The sequence below is a fragment of the Athene noctua genome, chromosome 1 (assembly GCF_965140245.1).
Source record: "Athene noctua chromosome 1, bAthNoc1.hap1.1, whole genome shotgun sequence".
Classification (NCBI taxonomy): domain Eukaryota; kingdom Metazoa; phylum Chordata; class Aves; order Strigiformes; family Strigidae; genus Athene; species Athene noctua.
The window spans coordinates 179,790,797-179,816,470 of NC_134037.1; the positions used below are offsets into that span (position 1 = coordinate 179,790,797).

General features: G+C 43.7%; 1 protein-coding gene across 4 annotated transcripts in view; it reads right to left on the reverse strand.

Annotated features, from left to right (window-relative positions):
- The window catches only part of NHS (NHS actin remodeling regulator), a 269,700-nt gene that overhangs the window by 36,131 nt on the left and 207,895 nt on the right, over positions 1 to 25,674 (reverse strand). The window contains exon 1 of one of the 4 annotated variants that reach the window (XM_074906675.1): positions 16,107 to 16,185. The exons of the other annotated variants lie outside the window; for them this stretch is intronic. Within the exon in view, the coding sequence (XP_074762776.1) occupies positions 16,107 to 16,128 (22 nt within the window). The 5' untranslated portion in view covers positions 16,129 to 16,185. Of the gene's footprint in view, positions 1 to 16,106; positions 16,186 to 25,674 lie in introns of those variants that run through there. 4 annotated transcript variants of the gene reach the window in all.

A 25,674-nucleotide genomic window follows, 5' to 3' on the forward strand; every position in this document is an offset into this window, starting at 1 on the left:
AGCTATTTTGCATGATGAGTCCATATTCATTTCAGTTTGCTACCATGCTCTATGGGAAAACAAAAAGCTAATTAGACAGGAAGATAGTAAAAGCGTAAACAGTGTTAAAGAAACCCCCCAAACCCCAAACCTAACTAGTTTAAGTTTACTGGACCCTAATGGTAAGGATGGCCTGTTATAGTAGGGATGACAGGACATCATACATCTTCACACACATATGTGTATTTGTGTACACACACACACACTCTCCAGAGCATGTAACTGAAATCAATGCCTCGAGAGCCCTTTCAATCCCACATGCTTAATTAGTTGAAAGCACTTCTTTCAATCTGATGCACTTTCAGTGCTTGTCAACACCTATTTCTTCCCATGTTGACCCTTCACATTGCTCCCACTCTTGATATGCAGCAAGATAAGTCTTTTATCTCCAGCAGTGTAGTGTGTGGTGTCTATAAAACACTTTGTAAGCATGCTTTTAAACATCCTTTGCAATTCTCCCTCACTGCTCTGCTATTTTTCTCATGTACTGACTCAGCCTAAATCACTACTAAGCTTGCCCAAGTTGCTCCAACAGGTCACCATAACGCTGTCCCTTTTATCACACAGAAATGTGCAGTTCACTGTGATGTTGCTCTCAGATCAGTCACCCTGATTTCACATGCCAGCAGTCAAGAAAAAAGCTTTACAAAATTCATTTACTGTTTTACCTGCCTTGGTTAATGCTTATCTTCAGGATCTCATGAAAAAAACACCCTCACATTCCTCAGCCTACAGACCATTTTGTGATAGGTCAAACAGCGTTTTGGCAGTGGTTTTAATGTATCTTGCCTATTCTCCTACTCAAAGCATTAAATTCCCTCACATATTTCTATCTGGTCATTTATACCTAGAGTGGTCATTTTCCAGTAATAGCCTTTTGAGTCTATGCTGAGGATCCTCATCTCAAGAAGAGCACAGGCTCACACATTGGAGCACCTATTACCACATCAGCATCCATGATACAAACAATCTCTCCACATTTGTGACCATACGGACATTCTGTAAAACGCTGGGAGCCTTGAAAAAGCACACTGGAAGATGACACTCGACACAGAATGTGCTGTGTTTGCCATATTGGAAGATAAGATTCAGATGACTTATTCCAAGTACAGCAAACATATTTCCGTTTTCCTTGAAATCTTCATAAATTACAACCTTCCATCAAAGCTCTAAGAGTTAGTCTCCATCAATCTCCATGCCTTCTCTGTTCAGCTCTCAGACGTGGCATTTAGCATCAATTACACCAGTGGTGCTGTGATACACGGATCTGTCTCTTGGACAGCAGATTGAGGGTGCCAACTTATTTTACTCAGGGAATCAGAAGGCCATCAGTGGGTGACAGCATTTTGTTTACTACTGACCTGCCCTTCATTCAAGATGATAACCTGCAAGAAAAAATGCCCTATACCCCTACTGCTTAATCTTGTCAGTCCCTGATGTGTCTCCCCATGGGTAATGACCAAATCGTTGTTTTGGAAGGGAAACACATGCTATAGTGGAAAACCACTATGAAATGTGAACAGCAAAATCAAACCAAAGACACAGGTTCCATTTTATATCTACTATAAAAGTACTGAGGATGTTTTTCTGTGAATGTCTTTCCTCAGTGGCACTAGTTTGACCCTCTTGCCTTCAGCAAACTGCATGGGGAAGCCAGTATCTGAGGTCAGAAGCTGCTCGCAAGCAAAAAACAAGACTGAAGAGTTTACAGAGAAAATGAACAAGCAGGGCCCCTCTTCCCTTCCACTGGCACCGTACGTAGGCCGAGAAATCAAACCTCCAATGTCAGGAACAACAAGCCATGTGTTAAGAGTAGAGATGGTGGCTCATATTTCACACTTCTTCCTCCCCATCAGTCTTTTTCAGCGTGCTTGGCTAGATGCCCTGAACACCACTTAACTGCAAGTTGAGGTAAGTAGCAACATTTTCTTCCAATTATATTTAGTAAATACTACGCTGCTGTTGCTACACGTGTTCCTTCGAATTACTCACAGGCATCCAGGTGAAGATAGACCGTCAATCATCTCAAAGGGACCAAAGGCAACTCTTTTTTCTTCCCCTGGGGAAATATTCTTGCTGCTCCTGCAGCTCCATCAGTGCTTTCCGGCAGAGGGACTGAGAGACCTGGCTCTGTCTCAGGTTTCTAATTGCTCTTTAGGTCATGCCTGCCCCAGGAAGCTTCCTCCCCATAATGGTAAGGCAGTGTGTTTCTTGGGCCAGGCAACAAAAATCACATGCATGACTCGTGAGATTACTCCCAAGCCACCCTGATGGTGGCCCAAGGTTGGCTGGGCACAGGGGTGCAGTTAAAGATACAACCAGTTCCCTGTGAAGCTCCTCTGGGTCCTTTTGGTAAAATTCTTCCCCAAACTCAGTGAATACTCAAGTCCTCCATCACCAGCCCTCCCAGATATTCGTTTTGGCTCCCGCCTCCCAAGTGGTTTACTTGAAGCCCAGTTTCAGACAACTGGCTGTGACCTGGCTTGCAGAGCACTCAGCCCACAAAGTGGCTCTGGGCCAGAAGGTGCGTCCTATTTCAACAATATCCTTCTCCATCACCACTTCTGACAAGACACTTGTGTGAAACATTAGAGCAAACAGGGCTGTAAGTGTTCAGAAAGCCATTCTGAGAAGACAACTGGGAAGAAGTAACATGGCTAGCTGACGTGCTGAGTTTCACTTGTTGAAACAATACTGAATGCAGATCTTATTGTTTTGTAAGGAGAAGGAGAGCTGCCTGAAAATATAGATTTCCATACCCTCCCCTTCTATACTTTCTCAAGGGAGTTGATTTTAACAAAGAAACCTGCTTAGGGATGGATTTTTTTAAGCTTTGCAAGTCCACTCCACCCTGTCCAGCGCTGCCAAGAGCATGTCCCAGCACCACTCCCTGCCAGGGCTCCAGCTTCTACCCACGTACTGCAGCCTCTTCCCTCCAGGCTTTTTGGGTTTGAAATTAGCCCTTAATCCATAAAGTACAGACGTGTTATGATATATGCATTGGACTGTATTACTTACAGTACTTTCCATACAGATGTATACAAAGCCACTGAGATATACTGGATTACTTTTTGGAGGGAACCCATCCAGATAGCATTTGGAAACTGTCTTTGTCAGTGATATTGTATACCTAGACTGCAGGATGAATAACTTATGTCAAGATAAGTTATTTTCCCACTGTTATTATTATTTGAATAACATGCTCTCAGCTTGCTCACCTTAGGCATTAATATTTTTTCTGCAGAGTTGCACTCTGCACAACAGAGTTTTTTTTCTACTGTATTTCAGGTCTTTGTTTACCTAAAATGGTCTATAAGCCTCAAATGGTAAATGCTAGTTTGCAAATTTAACCAAGAGGTAAGCATTGTTAGCTGTATTCCCTTGCATGTCCCTGCAGAAGACGCAAACATATTACCATGCATGCTAGGGAGCCCCTACAGCTTATGCGAACCCACTAACACCCACTTTGAATTGAGACATCACGGCCAGTGGCAACTAGCATAGAAATGCAGTGTGAAAACATTTAAGCTGAAATAAATTTTAAAACATTTACTTCTTTTAAAGTATCATAAGATGTTAATAAAGATCATAACATAGATTATCCTTTATTGTTATGGCTATATGGCTTTATGAGCCAAAACCATATCCTATTGTTTGTACTCACATTTATATCATTAAGCCACATATTTATGCAGAAAACCTAATTGAGTTCTGATGGGATCTCTGAAAAGCCACAACTGCTGAAGAGCTACAGGGTTTGTCAGATGCTGCATGGGTGTGGACCACTCTGGCGAGAGCTGCCATCCAGAACATAAGAGCAAACAGAGAATTCTTGCACATTTGTAACTCATCTGTCTTTGTGTGCACATTGGACTGAGTACAAGGTAGTTTCCAACATGTTGGCTTTAGCACAGCAAATACACAGAGTGGCAAACAATTACTTGCTTAGTGTACATATAAAATTACTACCTTTTAAGTGTGGGCAGATGTTTTATTGTTACCCTGTACTGAGTACTGCACATGAAGAAGACCAGAAGGTGTGGTGAAATAGCTACATTTTGCTGTATCCAGTCAAAACCAGTGCAGAAATGTCAGGTGTCAACACCTACTGGTAACTACCAGAAATACCACCACGGAATGACACTGGCTGCAACACTGGACAGGAAGCCTTCTAACTCTCAGTTGTAAGCAGTGATGAAAATGAGATAAAAATAAACTGCAGGAAGTAAACTGCAGGGAAAAAATCCACAGGAAAAGAAATTAAACCGGGCAATACTTTCAGGAAAGGAAAAAGGGGAGGGAAGAGGGAGTGAGGGGAGAAGGCCAGCATCATTAAAATTATCATGCAGAAAGTGTAAGTAAAAAATGGGGCTGTTGAGTAGCAAACAGTGTTTGACCTTAATATATCACATATCAAGTGGAATGGTGAATCAGCGAGAGAGTACTCCTGGGATGCTCAGATTTTTTCACGAGGGGCAAAGTTGACAACATTTCCAAGCAGACAATGGAAAGTAATCACAAAATTAACTTTCCCCAGGGGAGATATGTCTCCCTGGAGAATTTCTGTAGCTAATAGATAGGCTCCTCACTGATCTTGAGTACAAATAAGCCTCAGAGAGCTCTGAATAGTCCTCTAGGAGAGCCTGTCCCCTTCTGTTCACTGTGGAAGGACCATGAGAAGACAGACTGCACTGAGCTGCCATGCCCCAGCATCACCAGGCACCAAGAGGGGAAATGCTGCATTTAGAGGGAAGCGGGATTGTCAGAAACAAACTTGAATCTGCATGTTATGGATGAGTTCCTGCATTTACTCGTTGAGTATATTTAATGGCAAAGTAAAAAAACAAACTTGGGTCACAGCCAAGCAAGCTAGTAAGGCATAAGGTGACTCTTAACTCAAAAGGTGAAGCATTGTCTGAGAAACTGAACAAATACATTCATTTTTATGTAGAGGGGTGTAAACATGTTCAGAAGCATGGCACAGTAAGATGGACCAGGTGTCAAATTTTTGCTGTCCTTGCTCTGTCCTTTCTGAGTCACGGTTCTGCCTGACTACTCTGGACCCTTTGGCTATGTGAGGACATCAGGTCTGGCCCTAATTGCCTCCATCCCACTTTACAGCCTTCTCTCTGCCTCTCTTCTTTCTGTGTGGATTTTCCAAGCGGCGTTAAAAAAAAGAAGTGCTGGAAGAGGTGCCAGACTGCTCTAGAGGCTGAGATGCTATACGTGCTGAACAGTGAAAGGCAGACGACACCCACGGATATACCCCAGCCCTGATCTGGCAAGATGCTGTCTAGGGGGGAGGTGGCAATCAATCTTCACATCTTATCAACTCCCGAGGCATCTGCCAGCACAGGGGGAGGGGGAGCCACCCAAGGCAACTTTTTTATAGTATGGATATTGTTTGTAAAGTCAGAGACATTTTATATATGAATACAGATCAGTTCACAGCCATCTGCTTATTTTCTATGTAGTGTCTAAAGTATCATAAGGGTGTTACAGAGAATATGAAAACAAGCTCTTACCTCCGCTGCTGAGTTTAAAATTTTAAAAAAGGAAAAAAAAAGAAAGAGAAAAGAAGAAAATATAGGAATTGGTATGCACTGAAAAGCAAATAACTGAGACAGCACTTTCAAATGGTGGTTGTCTGGGGTGCTGTTGCTTGGAGATGCAATTTGGCCTGGTAGGTGGATATGCTGACACATCCCCGTGCTGGCCTGGGGCAAGTCACCTTTGGCCTTCACAGCCATCTCATGCCCTCGCAAGGACCTCCTAGCCTTTTCTATATTGTTTCTACATTGCGTCTTAAGGGCAAAAATCATCCTAAAGGATGGCAATGCATAAACACTAAGCATTTACACATACAATAATAGGCCCTGCATTTCATGTGCTAGTCCAATAATACTTTATTGGTGGGTTTGCTTAGTGTTATTTTCTTCCAGATAAAAGTAAGCTTGCTTATTCCATGCTAGGGCATGCTCCAAACCTTTGCAGATGATCTGTGGTTTGTATAGTCTGGATTGTGATTTTAGACCTACAGACCCCTGCCACACAAACAAACTCTGGCATTTAGAAGCAGCTCTAAAACTCTGGACTCAATAAGTAACAGGTGGTTTGTTTTTCGTAATTAACCTGTCATGGTCAGTAATGAAAAAAGAGCCAGACTGGTGCCCTAATTCATTCCCACCACAACCCAGACCCACACAGCACAGGGAGATGCACAAATTCATTGATGACCTGCCAGAATCATTATCACTTGAGGTTTTTTAACTACGGCATTTAAATCACAGCTAATTCTGATAAACCAAGATTGTTTCCCTGACTTGCCAGTTTGATAATTTCATCGTCATGCTTGTTCACATTAGTAAGTATTGATTTCCTGTGGGATGCAGTACATCTTCGTGTAGTGAGCGAGGGTGAGGTCTGCTTGGCAATGTTTCTCTTACACAGTTATTTCTGAAGTTTGGGTATTGGCATACTTAACACACGTTCATTTTATCCAGAAAATGGGTTTCCATGCAACAGAACAGAAGGAAAAAAAATCTAAAAAGTGCAGCCACGACTTACCTATGAAAATGGTGTTAGGCAAAGATTAATTTGAATGTTTTTTATTTGGGTTATCCTTTTCCCCTTCTATTAGCATCCTGATTCCTTTTGTCTTTGTAATATTTGTGCAATAGCAACACTTCACAAACACTGCAATGCTTCTTCACTCTACAAGGGCCAGAACAGCCTCCCCAGAGATAGTACAAGCCTCCCTATTTTCTGTAAACTTTTACATGTACTTCTAGGATGGAAAAGCTACATCAAAAGCCTGTCTGGAGAAAATACCTAAACTTTGAAGATTCTCATTTTGACCGAGAAAACAATTTATTTTGCAGATTACAAATACTTCTACAGGACAGTGGAGTAATTTTCAAGCCTTTAAGAAATTCCAGTTCTGTTGCCACTGAAGTTACAGCCACATCCATGATAACTAAGTGAAATATTTGCTAAAGGGATGGCTAGAAGATACTCATCTTCCTTCCCCTTTGATGCCCTTCCATCTGTGGACACTCAGTGAGTGTAGGATGATATTGGTCCAGAAGCACTGCAGCTAGAACAAAGCAATAATAACCAAAACGACATACATCACTCATGGAAATAAGGCTCAAAATAGGGTTGTGGGCAGAAAACACTTTCTCATCCCATTCATGAACCACTGAGAAAGATATGTGCCCAGAGCTGAGCTTGATCAAGTAATGCCCAAGGTAATTTTTTGCATTCAGAAATTCTTTTTTGGGGGCAAACTGAAATGAATTTGTTGCCTCCTACAGAAAGCACAGCTTTGCAACTGCACCATCACTTCCTAGTCTGTGCCGATTCATTCATCCTGGCAGGGAGAAAAATATCTTTTCCTCCAGCCGACTCCACACTCAGCCCAGACTCCCTGTGAGGCGAAGGCCCACTGAACCACAGCTCTAAATTTTCCAGACCTGCCTTTCGGCTGCCATCATCCCCAGCCACGTCAATGCGGGCACAGATCATCAGGTAATTAATCCCCCTTTAATGTCATGAAACCAGGGAGACTTGGGGCTAGCTGTCCATTTGGTACATATCTCAGCAGTACCTAACATTTCCAGCCATGTAACGTCCATGTAATGTCCAGCCATCTGCCTATGTAACATAACACTGGTTTTAGAATTATAGCTGATGCTGACCAGAGCTTCATTCTGAATTTCATACTAGCAATCTACCATTTGGACTAGATGATCATGGTGGGTCCCTTCCAGCTGAAAATATTCTATTCTATTCTATTCTATTCTATTCTATTCTATTCTATTCTATTCTATTCTATTCCATTCCATTCCATTCCATTCCGTTCCTTCCTGTTCCATTCTATTCTGTTCTATTCTATTCTATTCTATTCTATTCTATTCTATTCTATTCTATTCTATTCTACAATATGACACATAATGGTCACATTTGGTGCTTCTATTTTTATATCTAAGCTTCAAATCCATAGTATGACCTAGCCTTAAAACTCACTGCATGCAGGAAGTCTACATATAGGTGTTGGGAGGTCTTGAGTGGTACAAGGCAGTATATTGCGCACACAAGATAATTAAACTCTGGAAATAATTCAGAGTCTGACTTACTCCAACTGTGTTATCTGGGGTCATTTTCTGCTCTCAAACTATGAAGGTTCTTTGGGTTTTAATGCAACAAAATTACTTTTGTCTTTCCACAATACATTATATTGGCAAAGCAGCTGCAGCCATGCTGACAGAACTGCATTTTAGCAGTTAGCCTACTCCTCACACCCCCACATTCATCAAAAAGACATGTTATGCTGGTAAGTGATAGTAATGGCTTTGGCTAGCACAGTTTTACTGGTCAAAGATCGCACACTTTTCAGAGATTTGTCCTATACCTTTGCACAAGCAGAAATGAGTAGTGAAGAGAATGAGCTTCAGTATGTTCATTCAGACTTGTTATGGAGAACACAACCTTTCAAGTTCAGACTACATGAAAGGGATTTAAAAGTGTGGGACACGGCTGCACTACAGTTTTTATTTCTAGCCTTGTTGACTGCAATTTCCCTTGATCTGTCCCCACTTGACCTAATGAGTTATTTACTTCTGCCTATGAATTTCCTCCCAACAAAGCTGAAACCCTTTTCCTAAGGTCGCAAGCTCTTCAGGGTTGTTTTGTGCACCAAATCCTATTCTGATAGCCCATGGACCACAATTCATAATATAAATAATGTTTATTGCATCTCTTGGAGGTATCACCAACTGCATCATGTCTATGTTTAAAGTGGCTGGCAGAAGCTGAAGGCAGGGCTCTGCCTGACTTCAAAAAAGTTTCTGATAATCCCAAGGAGATTTCACCATGATGCTGGCACCAGGAACAACCTGGGACCTGCAAGCTGACCAGACTGCGAAATCACCTTCCTCCAGAGAGGCTCAGAGCCTGCAACGATAAATTCATTAACAGCAAAAGGAGGATTAGGGAAAATCTCCCTCCTTTACTGGATGCAGCGGGAAGGTTTAGACTGGATATTAGGAAGCATTTCTTTCCAGAACATGTTGTTAGGCGTTGGAATGGGCTGTCCAGGGAGGTGGTGGAGTCCCCATCCCTGGAGGTGTTTAAGAGTCAGGTCGACGTAACACTGAGGGATATGGTGTAGTTGAGAACAGTCAGTGTGAGGTTAATGGTTGGACTGGATGATCTTCAAGTTCTTTTCCAACCTAGACGATTCTGTGATTCTGTGATAACGAGGTCAACCCAGGGCAGGATGACTGGTTTGGAAAATGAGCAAGGCTGACTGAAAGGACAGACAAGATGACTTCCTGAAAAGTTATCCATAGGTGCAGGTGTTTGAAGAGGCACTGTAGAGCACACAGGAGAAAAACTGTATGAAGCGTAAAATTTGTGCTTGCAGAAACCCAGTGCAAGCTGAGAGAATGGGACTGGAGTAAACCAGACTGATAGATCAGTCAGCCTTTGAATAGGCTAAACACTATTTGGTACGTTTATACAATGAAGTACAACTCACATGTTTATTTATATTTTAATTTTGCCTCATATGAATATACACCTGACACTGTCAAGGCAGAAAGGGACAGCAGTCAGTCATATATTGAGATGAGACAAGACAAAAGATTTTATCAAAGCTGAGAGAACCAGCTTCTTCTCAGGTATTTGCTGGACTTCTCTGGTGGGTTTAGGCTGTAAGACAGAGGACAGTCCTGGACTGCAGCACTGAGCCTTTAGTACATGCCAGAACTGAGGATCCCGAGGCAAATTTCCAGGATGAACACCCTTTTCCCAAGGCACTGCAAGACCCAGGCTTGACACACCAAGCTGGACACACCAAGACTGAGTGTCTTCTCTGGCTGGTCTTGAAGGTTACAGCAAATTGCAAGACTTGGAATGGCGCATAACTCTGCAGTTTTGGAGTTGTCTGAGGCATCGCATGCCCATGCACATTACAGAAGGAGAAAGCAAGCACATTACTGCTTGTGCAGGTTGAATTTGAGGAGACTAGGAGACTGTCATTTAAGCACTTGCACACATTGTGTTTAAAAGATTTTTCAAGGTATTACAGAAGGGGTGCAGTCATTTGTCTCATGTTACAGCTGCAGCATCTCCAATGGACTCTGCCTTCCCAAAATGCTCATTAACCTGGCCCTCCTGAATCACATCCACTCTGCCATTTAAGCCACACTGCTGTAAGTCAAGTCTCTTCCTTATAGATCATGAAAGAACAAGAATAAAATTGAGTCACCAAAAGCCTGGGAAGACTTCAGTTCAGCAGGGAAGTAAAACTATTTGTTTTGATGAAGCTGACATACCACCAGATCTTTTTTTTTTTTTTTTTAAATTGTTATATGACACGCTCACTGTTTCACAGTTAATTGAAACAGCCATAAAGTTACAGGATTGTTCTGATCTGTAGTAAAAATACAACCATGTGTTACAATTAAGTCCCCAAACCCCTGCTGAACAGGGTATAATAATTATTACGGGATTGGCTCAACATCTGGAGTTTGGTGGTGCTGAGAGAGGGAGTCTGGGACAAATGAAGTGCAAGTCCCTTACCAGTCTACCTTACCATGGCCATATTTGAAGCAGGCAGTCTGGAGCAGAGATGTGGCAAGGTGGTAACACAAACCATGCACTGGACTTGCTGATGGCCAGTTGCACAGCAGAAATGCTGGGAGACAGGCGTGGGATATTGGCTGGGTTGGGGCAGGGCTTAGGGCTGAAGCATGCCAGGAGCACTGGAGACGAACGAACCCCTCTGAGGTCTGCAAGTGCTACCACAGCACAGGCAGTAAATAATACCTTGTCAGCAGGCCACATTATTGAATAGCAATAACTTTCCATAATAACTAATTAGTGTCACATACAGACCAGACACTTAAAAGAGAGAAAGTGCTATAGCTCTCCCTCCTTCATCGAATTGCAGTGCTGAGGTTGAGCTTTATTCATCTGCTGGACTGGCACAGAAAAGTGCCTGCACATGAGCTAGGACCTTCCCTTTGTCAGCCATCAGTTGAATCAAGCTATTTGTCACCTCCCTCAGCTCTACAGTGCTGTTACTTCTGTGGTCATCCTGTCTGGACAGCAAGCTCTGGTGTATTTGATTATCCCACGCTCATCCCTGAAATGTCCTCCATCTCCCACTCCCCAGTGGGGACCTGGCTCTGCAGCATCCATCTCAGGCAGGGCTCACACCTCCCAGGAACGGGCTCACTCCTCCCACAAAAGCTCCCTGGCATCCCTGAGACCATGGGAAGCCTCAAGAAAGGTTTACTTTGGTGAGCTCAGTAACTTGGGCATGGTCATCACTCTATTCCCCCACTTTTTTTGTGCATCAAACAGGGGACCATATTTGTGTCGCTCCATGTCGAGCATGTATCCTTTTCATTCATAAAAGGCAGCCTGTATCTTTAATCACTTTTCCAGAATAATAGCAAAGAAACAAGCACTTGATTGCTTGTGTTATCAGACACTATTGGAAAAGTCTAGATAAGGATGCTGAACAACCTTGGCTTATTAGTATTCCACATGCAAACACTTCCCCATAATCCAGAGTCATCTGTATCCCAGCAACCCTTAAAATTTCATTCTCACTGAATTGCCAGATCTTTATCAAAATATAATTACAGTCTTAATTTGGATGATAAATTTTGATTGCCTGTGCTGTGCCAAAAAAAAAAAAAAAAATGGTCAGGTACATGAGAGCTGAGATACAACTATGAAACGTGAATCTGCATATTCTGACACTGGTGCGCCACCTTTCCTCTTATCAAAAGTTGGGCTCTGATAGCTAGCAGTGAGGTTATGTAGGGGTAAATAGGCAGGAACATGAAAAAACAGTCTTCTGATGCCATCAAATGAAATCTGGACTAAAACCAGGGAGGAATTTGAAATCTGCAGCTGCATACGAAGATTATCACTATTATGAAGATTATATACTATTATCATTACGAGGTGAATGATGTGCAGCACTGCTGTGCAAACCTGGAAGAAAAAAACAGTCCTTCCTGAAACAAGAGGAGATTGTGCAGAACTCGCCTTTGCTCTCACTCCCCTTTCCCCCCTTCAAACACTGGCAGAAAACAGCACAGTGTTTTACAGTTATATCCAGAGGGCTCTCAAAATGCAAGGGTCACAAAATGGCTTCAGATTCAGCAGATTGTTCTAGTATTCATCTTAAACCTAACTGACAGATTTTAAAAGCACTCTTAAGAACAGCCTTTGTGGTTCATTCATTCCAGTAAGATCTTCTGGCATTAAGAGCTTGGCTGTTATGAGGCTAAATGAAAGGGGTGCTGTTTTCCAGCAATGATAGTAGAGTCCTACGTATATAGGCTGCCACCACCTAAACACCTTGTGTCTGCATTATTCACAGGGCACAAAACAGCTGTTCCTTCACTTACATGCTTATGTGAGACATCTTTTACTCCTCAAATGACTGAAGATATTAGGACTCATGCATGTACCACAACAGACCAGAATCATCTGACTTTACTATATGCTGTTATAGTGATATATTACATTTGACACCATTTCCACCTGCAGCAGGTGCAGAATCAACCTCTACATACAACTGTATGAGAATACAGTTGGAAATTCCATCACTGCTATCGAGCATTATTACCAAAGACATGCTGCTGGGTGGGGAGGGACTTTTCTACCTTCCAAGAATGTACATGATTACAAACATTTTTCCAAACTTAGACATGTATCCCAAAAAAAGTATCCCAGAGGAATATAATCACTGCCCACTTTACCAACAGAGCCCAAAGGACAGGAGACAGCCCAGCAGGGAAGCCATGGAGGTTACCTAGTTTCTGACTTATCAGACTACAGCAGTCCAAACCCACTTCAGTTTTACCCTGTTGAAATACCAAGGGGAAAAGATAATTACTTGGATGACAGTGGCATAAATGCAATTAGACACTTGACCTCAGTGTTTCTTGGTCACATGCACAAGAGTTGAACTCATTGCTAAATTTGGCACTGGTTAAGTCCTTCTTCCCCCCCCCAAGTTATTTGCACTTTCTCTGCAACCTTGATAAGGAACTTTTCCTAGGACAGATGTGATCTCAACCCTTGAAAGTGATTTCTTCACCTCCTGTGGGGGCTTTGGGTTCTCTTTATTATCTACTTCTGTAACTCTGATCACCATTGCATGCACTATAAAATACCTCTTTGACACACCTGTTAGCTTGAATTCACTCCCATGGAGCTTATGTTGCCCTCCCCTGAGAAGACTAACGTCCAAGGCAAGGTGAGAAGACCTGGAACAGTAAATAAATTCTACCACATAAACATACAGAAGGATTACACTGTAGACTGAAAGTCATACTGTGTCAGAGTTACAGTATGAAAAATTCCTTCCTTGTGGGCAACACTCAACTGAAGTCTTGTTTCCTTCATGCTCCACTGCCCCAGCCCTCTTCAAGAGACCACTCCAAACCAAGTGCAGTTCAGAGTCTAGTGTAAGCAAACACAGTTGCCAACTAATGATAAGACCCAAAGCTCACTGAAGTCCAGAGAGATACTGCAACCTTTGCAGTCACTTCTGTGGACTGGTTCCCATTCCCTAACAATCATGTCCATCACTGACACATCAGTAATACATTTGTTGACAGCAGCAGTATAAAGTTTTACAGCTGAATGGGCTCAGGCACTGAACATTCTTGTCTCCTTGGTGGTAGGATCTCAATGGGGCTAAGTCATACTGCAGTAGAAATGGAAGGCAGGAAGGAACCACGAGAACTGTCTGGCCTATGACTTTTCCAACCCTGAAACACAACTAAAATGCTATAAACAGCAAATGAGGCACCCACCCTCAGATGCAGAAGACACTTCCTAAAGTGAATTTTGACTGATGTGTGACCAAACCTGACCTAAAAACACCAAAATGCAAAGCCAAGTGTAATTCCACTGCTCTAAAGCAGACTGAGTTTTTCTAGTCAACTCCAACTTTATTCTTACTTCTTAAAATGCCTAAAAGAAGGGCATCCCATAAGCTGTAGCATGCCTGTCCCAGTGCTTTATTTCTCTTTGCACTTGGAAAGGTCTTCCTAACCTTCCCTGCTGCAAAGTCAGCTGGTTCCTAAGGGGGAAGGCTGCAGAAGTGGGCACACTGGCTGCAGTCACATGCAGCTACCCTCTTCTTTTGGTAGTAGACTCCATCTCTAGTGCCTGGAATTTGCAACTTCTCACCTCAGATGAACTGAGATGAGACAAAAAAGCCAGAACTAGTGCCCTGGGATACTTCAGGCAGGGGGCAGGGGGAATACTGAGTCCCCAAAGGAGGATGAATCGATGCTTACTCCAGATGGACAGTTCTTTGCTCTCCTTTTTAAAATGCATTAATTTCCTGTTGGTGAAGGGTGCCACGCTAAAATCAGAGGAAAACAAAGTTGCCTATCCACGGCTGAGCGCTACAGAGATGGAAAGCTTCCATATGCCATGGTGACTAGTTCAGTACAGCCTGTTATTCATTCCCTCCACCTGCCAGGCACACTGCCCCCACATAAGCACTATCAGTGAAGGCAAGCATGCATCTGGATGAAAACCACACCAATAGGAGCATGTCATTTGTAAAGACTGGCTTTTGGCTCCGAGTTACATAATCCAACACTGAGGCTAACATTGAGAGGGCTGGCAGAAGAAAGAGGTTACCAGATTTACTCTCCCTCTGCACCATGGCGTGTTGCAGGGGGAGGAGTTCAAAATGGCCCCTGTGACAGCTGCCAGCATCTTCATGATAGCTGGTAAGAGAGAGGCTTATTCCTCCCAGTGAGAGCTGTCTCAAGGGGAACAATGGGTCCCCCAAGCCTTCATCATCATCAGGAACCTCCTGAAGGAACATTTCATATTCAGAAGGTATCACGGTGCTCCCATTTCTATTCTGCCTCTTTCATTCCTGAGCCCAGATCTCCCATCTTTGATCTCACAGTTTCCATGATAGGCTACAGCAGAAGGTATGTGGCCATCACATGCACATCCCAAGTTCCTAGTATGCAAAACTGAGGTCTGGCTTCCTCAGCTATATCTTGGATGTTCTCCTGGGTGAGAAGACAAGCAAGTCTCACCATTGGCAAATGGGAGCCCAGAGAGGGATGTTACGAGCCTTCCACAGCCAACTGGACTCTCAGCATTACAGCCTCTGCCTTTGGACCAAGCAGCACCACAACAACCACAAACTGATACCAGTAGTTGAATACTTGGAAATATAAACTGGGGATGCTCTTCCCTGCCCGCCATGTCGGCTAAGCCACTTCACTCTTGATGGACCTGCCTTGACAACCTTATTTCTCTAAAAATGGCTTGACTGCTTCTGCTGATTCCAGGAACCAGCAAGCAGCATAACCCTCTGTGCTGCTGACTGTCCACAGCGCAGCCTGGCAGCCCGCTGATTTCTATGAAAGACAGCAACAGGGCAAGTGCAGTGGAGAGAGCAGTACGCAAGTGGTTAATGCATGCCATGAAGAAATATACATGCATATACTGTCTCAAACAGCCAGAATCTCTTATGTTGACATTTTCCATTCAGTGCCACTAGAATTAAAACTCTCATAATAAAAACCTGGCAATCAAAAGCAAACAAATTGTCACTAAAGCAGGATTCATTTCCATCTATATAGTTGACCAGAAGTCTTTCTGCCTCTTACAAGCAACATTAAATGCCATCCATTACAGCAACAAATGCTAGCCAAGTCCCTATCCTTCCACCTGTGATTTTAAAAGTACATTTCCCGTGCAGAAAGCTGTGTGCTTGGCAATCTCTGCATCTCCCCTCCTGACGAGTAGCAGAAATGCTGCATGCTAAACTCTCTTCTGTAATGACATGGATTCCCACACCAGAGAAAAATTCTTAGACTACCCAGGCAAAAACTTCAAATAACCTGTAAGGTATTTAATAAACCAGAGGCAAAAGCAAAAGTCAAACCCTCAAAGCATACAGAGAGAGAGAGAGAGAGAGAGAGAGAAAAGAAATGCCCTCTGCTTGACCCAAAATAACAGAACAGTTCTGCATAGGAAAGAAAATGAATTACCATTGTGGGGACCCTCAGTCATTTAGAGTCTCCAGTCAAGGCTGAGAGCCATTCTGAGACTGCAGGTTTTTCCTCTAACTTCACTCCCCGGCTCTGCGATGAACTAGTTAAAAATGACATCACTGCTCATACTACCCTCCTCCCCCTCCCCATTCACTTGCTAAAAAAGCTGAGGCTGCTCCTCTCCCCCTGCATTGGCTCCAGATTTGATCCTGCTCCTCACCAAGCTCCCTGTCTGCAGTTGACCGTGCGGGTCGGTGTTGGTGCGGGCCGGAGGATGTGCCACCTCTACGCACCCTCACAGCATCCCTGCTGGCACCCACTTGAGAAATAAAATCGCCTTTCCCTTAAGAAATCAGAAGAGGTCTAACCTCGTGATGCATAATGCATTACACAGCCAGCTCCGTTTACAGAAGGCAAACAGTTTTCCTCTTTGAAGCAGGAGGGAGAGAGACACCCTCCTAGTGGCTCTTCCTTTTGCCTCGTCTTCCTTACAGGAGAGGACCCTCTCTGTGGTTTGCTGCATCCTCCTTGTGTTGGGACTGCAATCTATCTTTTTTTTTTTTTTTTTTTTTAATTTCCCTCCCCCTGAGCGTGACATCATCAGATACCAACTCTACTTCTGTAATAAAAAAAGGATCCCGAGCAGAACTACCTGGGACGAGGTCATCTGGAGGACCCAGGCGATGCTGGTTCCCGAGCAATTGTCGCTTCTTACAAAATACTCGGCTCTTACACAGTGTCATCTGGATTTAATAACCCTGCGCTTGCTGCAGACCAGGATGCTCAGATGCCGGGCTGAGATCAGTTTTGTTTCTGTCCCTGCTGGCTCCACCAGCATCAGCAGTGAGCAGGTACCTCCAGAGCAGAGCATTTCCCTGGTACCCCACGGTTCACCTCACAACTCCATTTGTTTCCCTCCCCTAATCACTGGGAAGGATGCTGCAGCAAAATCCCTCGGCCAGCACTCCCGGCTGCTACAAAGCAGCCAGGCTGCCAGCACCCAGCACACACGCTCCCAGCGCTCCTCTGCTCTCCTCAGCTCCTCAGCCTAAGCATCGCTGAAGGGAGCCTTCTAAAAACACTGTCACCCCTGACTGACAGCTGCAGGAGCCATCGGCTCACGGCCAAGTGAGAGGCCAGCCCCAGCGCAGGGCCTGTTTGTTGCCAAGGGCATCCGCAGCCTTATTTTCCCTACCTGCGTTTTTTCTCCCGGGGGAGCGCGGGGCTTGTGCTGAGCGCTGCCCATCCCGGAGGTGGCCAGCAGGCCCCAGGGTGGCCGGGGTGGCCAGGGTGAGGGATGGACAGCGGATCCCGGGCTCTGCAGCCTCTCTTGCACGCTCCCATGCTCACGGCGGCAGCCGGCAGCGGCAGCAGCAGCCACAGCACTGGCAGGAGAGAGGAGTCTGTGTCTACGTGCATATGTATAACATATGCCTTCGTATACCTATTATATACACACAGAGCTACATGCAGATATAAACACAGACGTGCTATTCTGGATCCCTTACTGCTACCAGCAATGCTGCAGACTATCAAATATTGCACAAGCAACAGGACTGATGGGATAAGGCTGCATTTGCAAATGTGCTCAGAGTCATTTGTGTCTATACATATTCCCGCCTACATAGCCTGCACCCAAATATAACCCTTGCCACTATGTTGATTACAGGTCAGTATTTGACACAGGGCTGTAAAAGCTTCACAGAATTCATGCATACTCCTCCGACTAAAAGGTATGGTGGTGTGTCACACATGTGTCATGTAACAGTAGTTCTTTTCATGCTAGAACTGTCTTACATGGGAGGGGACTGCAAAAGTCTTTCAGCAATGAAACACCCAGCAGCCCTCTTAATTAAGAACATGCTGGTACATCATGTCCCAGAGAAAATCCCTGCTAGAGACAGGGAGCCAGCGGGAAGTTGAAGGAAGTCAGTAAAAATCCCGCCTCGGTGTTTATTTATCTGTCCGTCTGTCCGTCCATCCATCCCTCCCTCCCTCCTTCCCTTCTCTTCAGACCTGTGTTTTGCATGTGGGCTGGTAACACGTTTGTATCAAACATCATAGCCCTTCTGAATGAGCCAGGATTGAAAACCTGACATCTCCTGTCATCTGGGATAGCAGAATGTTACACACTCACCAAAACCCAGGCTGTGTTATCCTGGGATGGGATAAGATTTCCACTAAAGGGTCTCCTTCTCCATCTTTAAATGCATGCATGGCTCTGCAGGTCCTCTTCTCTAAATCACAGCCCTGCCAGGCTGCACCCATCTTCTCCGGGTGTGCAGCAGGCACAGCCCTCTGGCACAGGCAGGAAAGAGCTCAAGACTGAGGAGGGATGACTGTGGTGGATAGGGATGTGGGACCCTATCTGAAGTTCCTCCAGTGTGAACCTTCAGATAAATACAGCAGAGCATGTCCCCTACCACCACACATTAATCAAATCTCAGTTTTGTCACTGCTCTGATATCACAGTCATTAGCAAAGGGGGATCCTACATACACATAGCAGCATCAGTAACATCTCTGGAGTAACATTGGTTATACATCATATCCTAGATCAAAAGAGAAGAAAGCAGAAAGTATGCCAATTCACCAGATAAATCTCCGTATTTCCCTTCTAAATGAAATAAGTGTTTAACACAGCCTCTTAAGGAAAAAAGGAAAATCTGCTGCCTGTTCCTTGTATCCCATCCCCATAATTTTTGAGTTCACTGCCCAAATTTGTCAGAATAATTTTGATTAGGTTCTATATAATTAAGTTCCGACAAATTTTAGGTGGAAAAAAAAATCCACATCAGTGCCACTCTCACTGAGGACAGCCAGGTAAAATTCAACTATTGCACTTTGCACTGGGAGCCTACTGCCTGGCAGGCCCTGTGCTAGCCATGGTCCCCCTGCCCTGGGATAGAGAAGGGTGTCCCGTGGCTTTTCTGAGACAGCAAAGAGTGTTTCCTAGAGTAAAGGGCAAGTTGACAAATCCACAAATCCTTACTTCTTGATTTTCTTTGATTAATGGAACAATATGTTTTGTTTTTCTGTTTTCTCTTCCTAAATCTGCTTATTATGGGTCTATCAGCCCTTAGGAGCTCAAATGCCAAGGTGCTTTATTCCTTGAAGAAACCTTTGAACACCCTCTTCTCATTTTACTTTGGTTCTCCTAAGCAATGGCATTATTTTAATCTGCAGCCAGGAGCCTTCACAGACTGCTGGTTGGTTGTAACAGCTCCCAAACCCAACAAGTTCCACGCTTGTTCCTGGTCATGAGATATTTCTGTAGGAAAGCAAACAAACCCATTCCTGTACGAAAGAACAGGCAAACAAAGGGCGTGGCTGAGGGGTGAAAAGAACCCAACACAAATAAATGAAGGCTGAAACTACATCCAGAGTTCCAAAAACTCCCAATCAAAGAGGCAGAAATCCTTCCAGCCAGAAGAAAGAGGACCTTGCCCACTTCTCCCATCATTTCCATTCCTATTATACTGATATTAACTAACAGTTTCACTTGGCGAACACAGATTGTTTCAAATACTTGGGTGACTGAGTTGAAGAACAGTGCTCAAATAGATGAATGTCAAGTAGCAGCACTGCCTTAATGTATGCATTTCAGTATACCTTGGGGTACCTCCAAAGTAAATGGGATAGAATATACTCCATACCACATGAATTCTCCACTTGCCTTAGCAAATGCACCTCGTTCAGAGTTTCCACTATCTTCTTTAATCTAGCACTATGCCTCCCATGAGCATAGTTTAACAAAAGTATTATATTGCATAAATGGGTGTTTCCCATTTTGAGAATCATTCAGAGGTGAGCTGAGAGTCCCAGTCAACTTTTACGCTTGGACCAGTCTTTAAATGCAATCAGGTCTGGTAACAGACATGCAGAAGTCAGCAGATGAATGTCACACATCCACATCTACTATTTCTAACATTATAGAGCATACTGAAAGGAAGAACTGAAAGTCCTCTTTTTTAAAGATGTCACTGCAATTTAAAAAAAAATTTAAATTTCAATACTCTTCCATTTCAACGCAAACTGTTACAAAGTAAATCAAGGTCATGGCTGTCTGTCACTTTCCCAAATTTCTCTCGAGTAAAGACTGCCCTCAGCTAAATAATATCAGTCTAAATAGGAACTCAGACTCTCCTGTTTCATTATCCCAGGGAGGTTTCAATTTCAAAGATGACTTGGACTATATAAAAGTTAGCTTTTAAGCAGGAGCAGTGTGAATATTCCTCCCTTCTCTCTATTTTACCTTCTGAAGGAAATAAAGAAGAAAATCAGACCCAGTACCACTTCTGCTGACCTGACACAAGAGAAGGAGGCAGAACAGCGTGGCATTCCTCTGAGAGGGAATCTCAGTAACATTTTTTCATTGCCTATTTTCCCTCCTGCTCCACTTGACTTCATGGTACCCTAAAAAAAGGCTGCTCCAGCCTGCTGCTCCTGTTTCAGAGGAGCTGGCTGTCCTTGGCAGGTGCAGCTCCAAGCATCCCACCATTTGGCAAGTGATGACAACTCGATTGAGCCTGGAAATCCCTACTGGGACAGACACAACCCAGAAAGGTGAGCTGGGAAGTGAGAAATGGAGACGAAAAGGAGGAAGGAAAGAGAAATTTGGAAATGAAAGACATGAGAAAGGAAGGAAGGAGAGAAGCTACTGCTATTTTCCACTTCCCATGTACCTGCCATACAGTCCAAATGGCAGGCATGCACTGAGCACACGATACAGTTTACATGTTCACCATATCACCTTTGCTGCACTTAATTCACCATTGCTGGGTTTCATGTCCCCAGCAGGCCTCAGAGACAGTCACACACTGAATTCCAGACTCCAAGTCTTCATGACAGGCTCCTCGCAAAGGCTGGTGTTGACTTCAACATTCCTCTTCCAATCTTTTAAAACTCTTACGGGAATAGTCCAAGCATAGCTATTCCCCCTCTTTTACTTGTATGCCTGAAAGACACGATTGCACCGTTGGCCTGTCCCCATTTTGGCTTTGACAGGCAGACCAAGGGCACTACAGCCCCATATCTGAATCTGGAAGCAGAGGTGGGACCTCCCAGTTCCTCTTAACACCAGCCTTTCCCATCTGTTACTGCTCATCCCTGTCTACACTGTGTTGCGCGCTTGTGCTACAAAGTGAATGTTGTAAATTCAGGTAGTTGTTGACATCAGGAGAGGAGATGCAAACTGAGGAGAAAGAGCAATAAAAAATAATGATACAGTAAAAATTAATTGTACCGTAATACAGAAAATATATTAGGATTTGTTGGACTGAACATTTCTGAGGAGGCAGGAGGGGAAGTGTCAGAGTTGGAACAGTGGGAAGGGATGATGGGAGGCAGCAAACACACTTCAGAATAATAATATAATCTCAGCCTTTCCTCTTTTGCAGTAACTATACTCTGGGCTAGTCTTCTAGCTGCCACCCATGTGGAATGGGCATTGTTTTGTCACAAGCAACATAAAGCATATTTCAGATGCTTGTAGCAATGGAAAATACCAAAAGTTCCAGAAAATGCAAATGGTAATAATAGCACAGTTACGCCTAGAAGTGAGACTGTCAAAGCTGTTCTGAAGGGTTCAGATATGCACTGTCCATAAAGAAAACCACTTGGCTTTGAGAATCTCAACTCCCATCTTACTACACTTGGGTAGAGGGAAGTATCTTTGCATTTGGGAGGCAAGCAAATTATATTTCTAGGAGACAAAACAGTTCATGATTATTAAAGTAATTAAGAACCAGAAAACAATGCAATACAACAAAGATGCATCTTGAGGTTTTTGGGGATAGCACTCAGAGGACCCACATTCTCACCCCCATTGAATATGATGTTCAAACCAAAATGCATCTGACCGATCATCTCCTTATCGTGGTTCTCTTTCTTAAAAGGCTGCATCAAATAGCAGGTGTTTTTCTCACACATCACAAAAAAAATTTTTCAAGGCTACGGCATCATTGAGTCAAGACCCTTTCATAACATCAACTCATGAAGCACAACTCTTCTGCTCCCTACAAGCTAGTCTTTTCTTGTATTCAATTATATGTCCTACCTACTGTCATTTCTTAACCCAGAATTAATGAGTATCTGGTAAAAGACAAGTGGTGTTCCTCCACCAGTTTTGACGTGTGCTTGTCATCGTGGACAAGCACTGCTGCTGGGAGGTAACTTTTGGCTGAAGCACCTGCAAGGTATGCTGTGAGCCTTGACAACACCTTCACAGCTGTCTGTCCTTCTTGATGTCTGTTCCTCCCCCAACACCCTCTTTTCCAGAAATAGGAACCTGGCATGCAAACCAGACCACCATGAGGCCGGATTGGGCAATCATTCTTGTTTTCCCAGACTTGTTAGCATTGGTTTCACTGTAGCTCTAGCAACCACACATGTTGCAGCTAACAAGGGAAAAGCTTCCACAGATGTGTCGGAAGATTTTAAAACTTCCATACTGCTCCTTAGGCCAGTTTTTTTTGTTTCTAGTGAAGATGATTTTTAAAATTGGACCCATGTTTGAAAATATCAGGAGGACACAGTCTTATTGCCTTCCCCCTGACACCTGTTTCTGAACCTCAGTTGTCTGCTATGTGTGTTCTGGGGACTCAGGCAAACAGTTAAAGGTGCAGCACTTCAAGTGTTGCAAATATATACATATATATATATATATATATACACACACACAGAGTATACACACACATATGTATAGACCAAGTCACTATGTATATGTGCATGTAAATGTACTATATTTCACTTGGCAGTTCATAGCTCCAACATGGGGTGCTAAAGGACTTAACCTGTGGAAAGGAAAAGTTAATCATGTCGTCTGCCTCTGCTCCTCCAGTCCCCAGAGCACCTGCTGGAGCAGGGAGCAGGGCTGAGGCAGGGCTGCCTGGGCACCTGCTGCTTTGCTCCTAGGCTCCCAGGGGGCTGCTCTAGCCTGCATTACGTGGTCACCCAAGGGAGAAAGTGGCCCCTTCCTCTGTACATTGCCAAATAATATTCAAACAAGGGGGACCTTGGTGGCAGGAGCAACATGAGAGCCACTGCCTCACATTTCTAGGGGACTTCCTGCTGCCCAGGCTTTCCATGTGGGGCTTTAAGGAGCACTTTTTCCTCACTGCAGAGAGAAGAAGCCCTTCTAGACCTGTTTCTCTGTACCTTCAGGCTACCTGGGTGCGCAGCCCCTGGGGGGGGCAATGAGGAGAGACGCTCCTCAGGGGCTTCCTGGCTGCGCTGGCACCAGAGGACAGGCCACCAGAGCTACATCTGCTTGCACCTTGTTTATAAAAGGCCAGGTCCTAAATATGCTGTATGTAGCGGTAGCTACAAATTATCAAGGTACTTGCTGGTGAAGATTATTACAGGCTTCTGCTCTTCTTCCTACCGTGATTACAGGGTGCTGCTCAGCCTCGTACACATACCCTACAAGCAGCTTTTAGCCTCATTTCCTACAGAAACAAGAGGGATTAGATCACACTGCCTGCTGCCCACATGGCTGCGCCTTCCCCCCCTCCCCAGCCACCACGGCCCCCGCTGGCCAACCCAGGCCAGATCTGCACAGGGTAAGTGACAACCAGGGTGCAAAACAACAATTCAGAAAATTAATTCTTCCCATACATACATCACCCTCACCGAGTGCAAACTGTATTCCCCCAGGTCTGCAGCAGCGCAGTGACTGTAACACTTAACCTAGAGCACAGGAGACAGAGATGCAAAGTCTCCTTGGAGGGACTCAGTGCTGTATTTCCTGCCTTAGAGAACAGTGTGTCATCCACTGTGCAACACACTACTATAGCATTGGTTTTCAGCACTGACTCTGGTTTATTTTGGAGTCTCATAAGCTAGAAGAGGAAGCAAAACTTTCTACTCATCAGGACATACAGTTTGTCATCGTTTACCTAATACATCAGGTTGTGCAATGGAACATGGATTGCCTTGGAACCAAAAAATAAGAACTTGAACTGAATCTTAGGTCCTTCCCTGGGTGACAGGGAAACTGTTAACCTGTTTACTATTCCCACTATCCCTTTGCGTTTCCATGTCGCCCCGGGGTGATAGGGTGTTCAGCCCACACTTTGGGAGAAGTATGATGTGGTTTACAAGTCTTAAGATGGTAAAAGATGCTGTAGGAGGATTAATAAATTTGACTGGTCTTCTATCACCAGAAGCAGAAGAAAAGATTTTAAAAATAGGAATAGTACTAGTATAAAATATTTCATTCATAATGTAACTTTCATTCACAATTCATTAATTAAGATATTTGGATATGTGGCTCCATCCATTTCTATGTAATCCAGTAATGCCTCGACTGCCATGATATTTGGGAACCAGCTGCAAAGTAAGGATTGCAAAAAAGGATCCCCTCATTGACCCTTCTTTTGACCAACAGTGCATCACTCACTCCATTTCTCTGAAGCCTTTGCTTAGTCACAGGTGACCGTGCCAGAATTCTTAGAAGAACTGAGCCCTGAGTTATGCTGAGCTTTATATTGTAACTATATTATGTTTATTGCCTCTCACTAGCATTTCCAGACTTCCCCATCCTTTTTCACAAGATTTTCTTCTTGTTTATTTCAGAGGAACTACTGACTATGTCATAAATATTGATGTTTGACTTAATGTATTTTGCTTTTAGCCTGGCAACTCTATATTTCTGCTTGCCAGGGCTTTGCTTTTCACACAGCCAAAGACACAGTTGTTATGATACAGATTAATAACTGCTTGGAAAGACTGTAAGGTTTTTTAACACAGATAGAAATACAAGTCACATTCAAGTAACCTACTGCCTAAAATACTAATCATGTCATTGTCCTAGCACACCTTGTATATGAATAGCTTGCAAACCACTGAGCAAGAACTGCCCTATTCTGACCCGTTAAAACAAGGCAGAACTGCAATAATCCCATAGTATTTATCATGTGCTTTGCAGCAAGTTCTACTCACAAACTCAGATAACAGCCTAGAGAACTCTCACTCCATACTGACTGCATTGGTACAAATCACTATTACTTATCTAGTAATTAATATCACTTGATTGAAGAGGATTGAGGAATCTGATTTTCAGCTCTATACTTTCAGTGCTTCCTTCTTGCTTTGATATCAAGTTAAACCCTGAAGATATATTTGCTGAATTTTACTGACAAATTACATTCATCATCTATGTGCTTATCTTGTCAGAGTCTGAGATGTAATGCATATTAAAATACTACATATGATTTTCCTTTTAGAGCATGCCACATGCCTCTCTTACATACTGGGCTTGATTTCCAAAATCCAAAACAATGCTTTTAGTGATCCCCAGGGAGAAGTCAAGCTACAGGATTTGTGACCTCTATAAGCAGTGACCACAAAAACAAGAATCCAGTGGGAATTATCCCCAAGTGAGTTTGCCATCTGCTGCCCTAGGAGAATCACCCCGACTCCTTTCAACACACATGGAATTTAAGACGATCGCGGGAATTCTATATTTATTCCTCCATATCCGTTTGCTTCATCCATCAGCTATGAAGGAGTAGATCATCATTTGTCCTGTGAGCTAGAAGTGCTATATTTGTGTTATGGCAAGA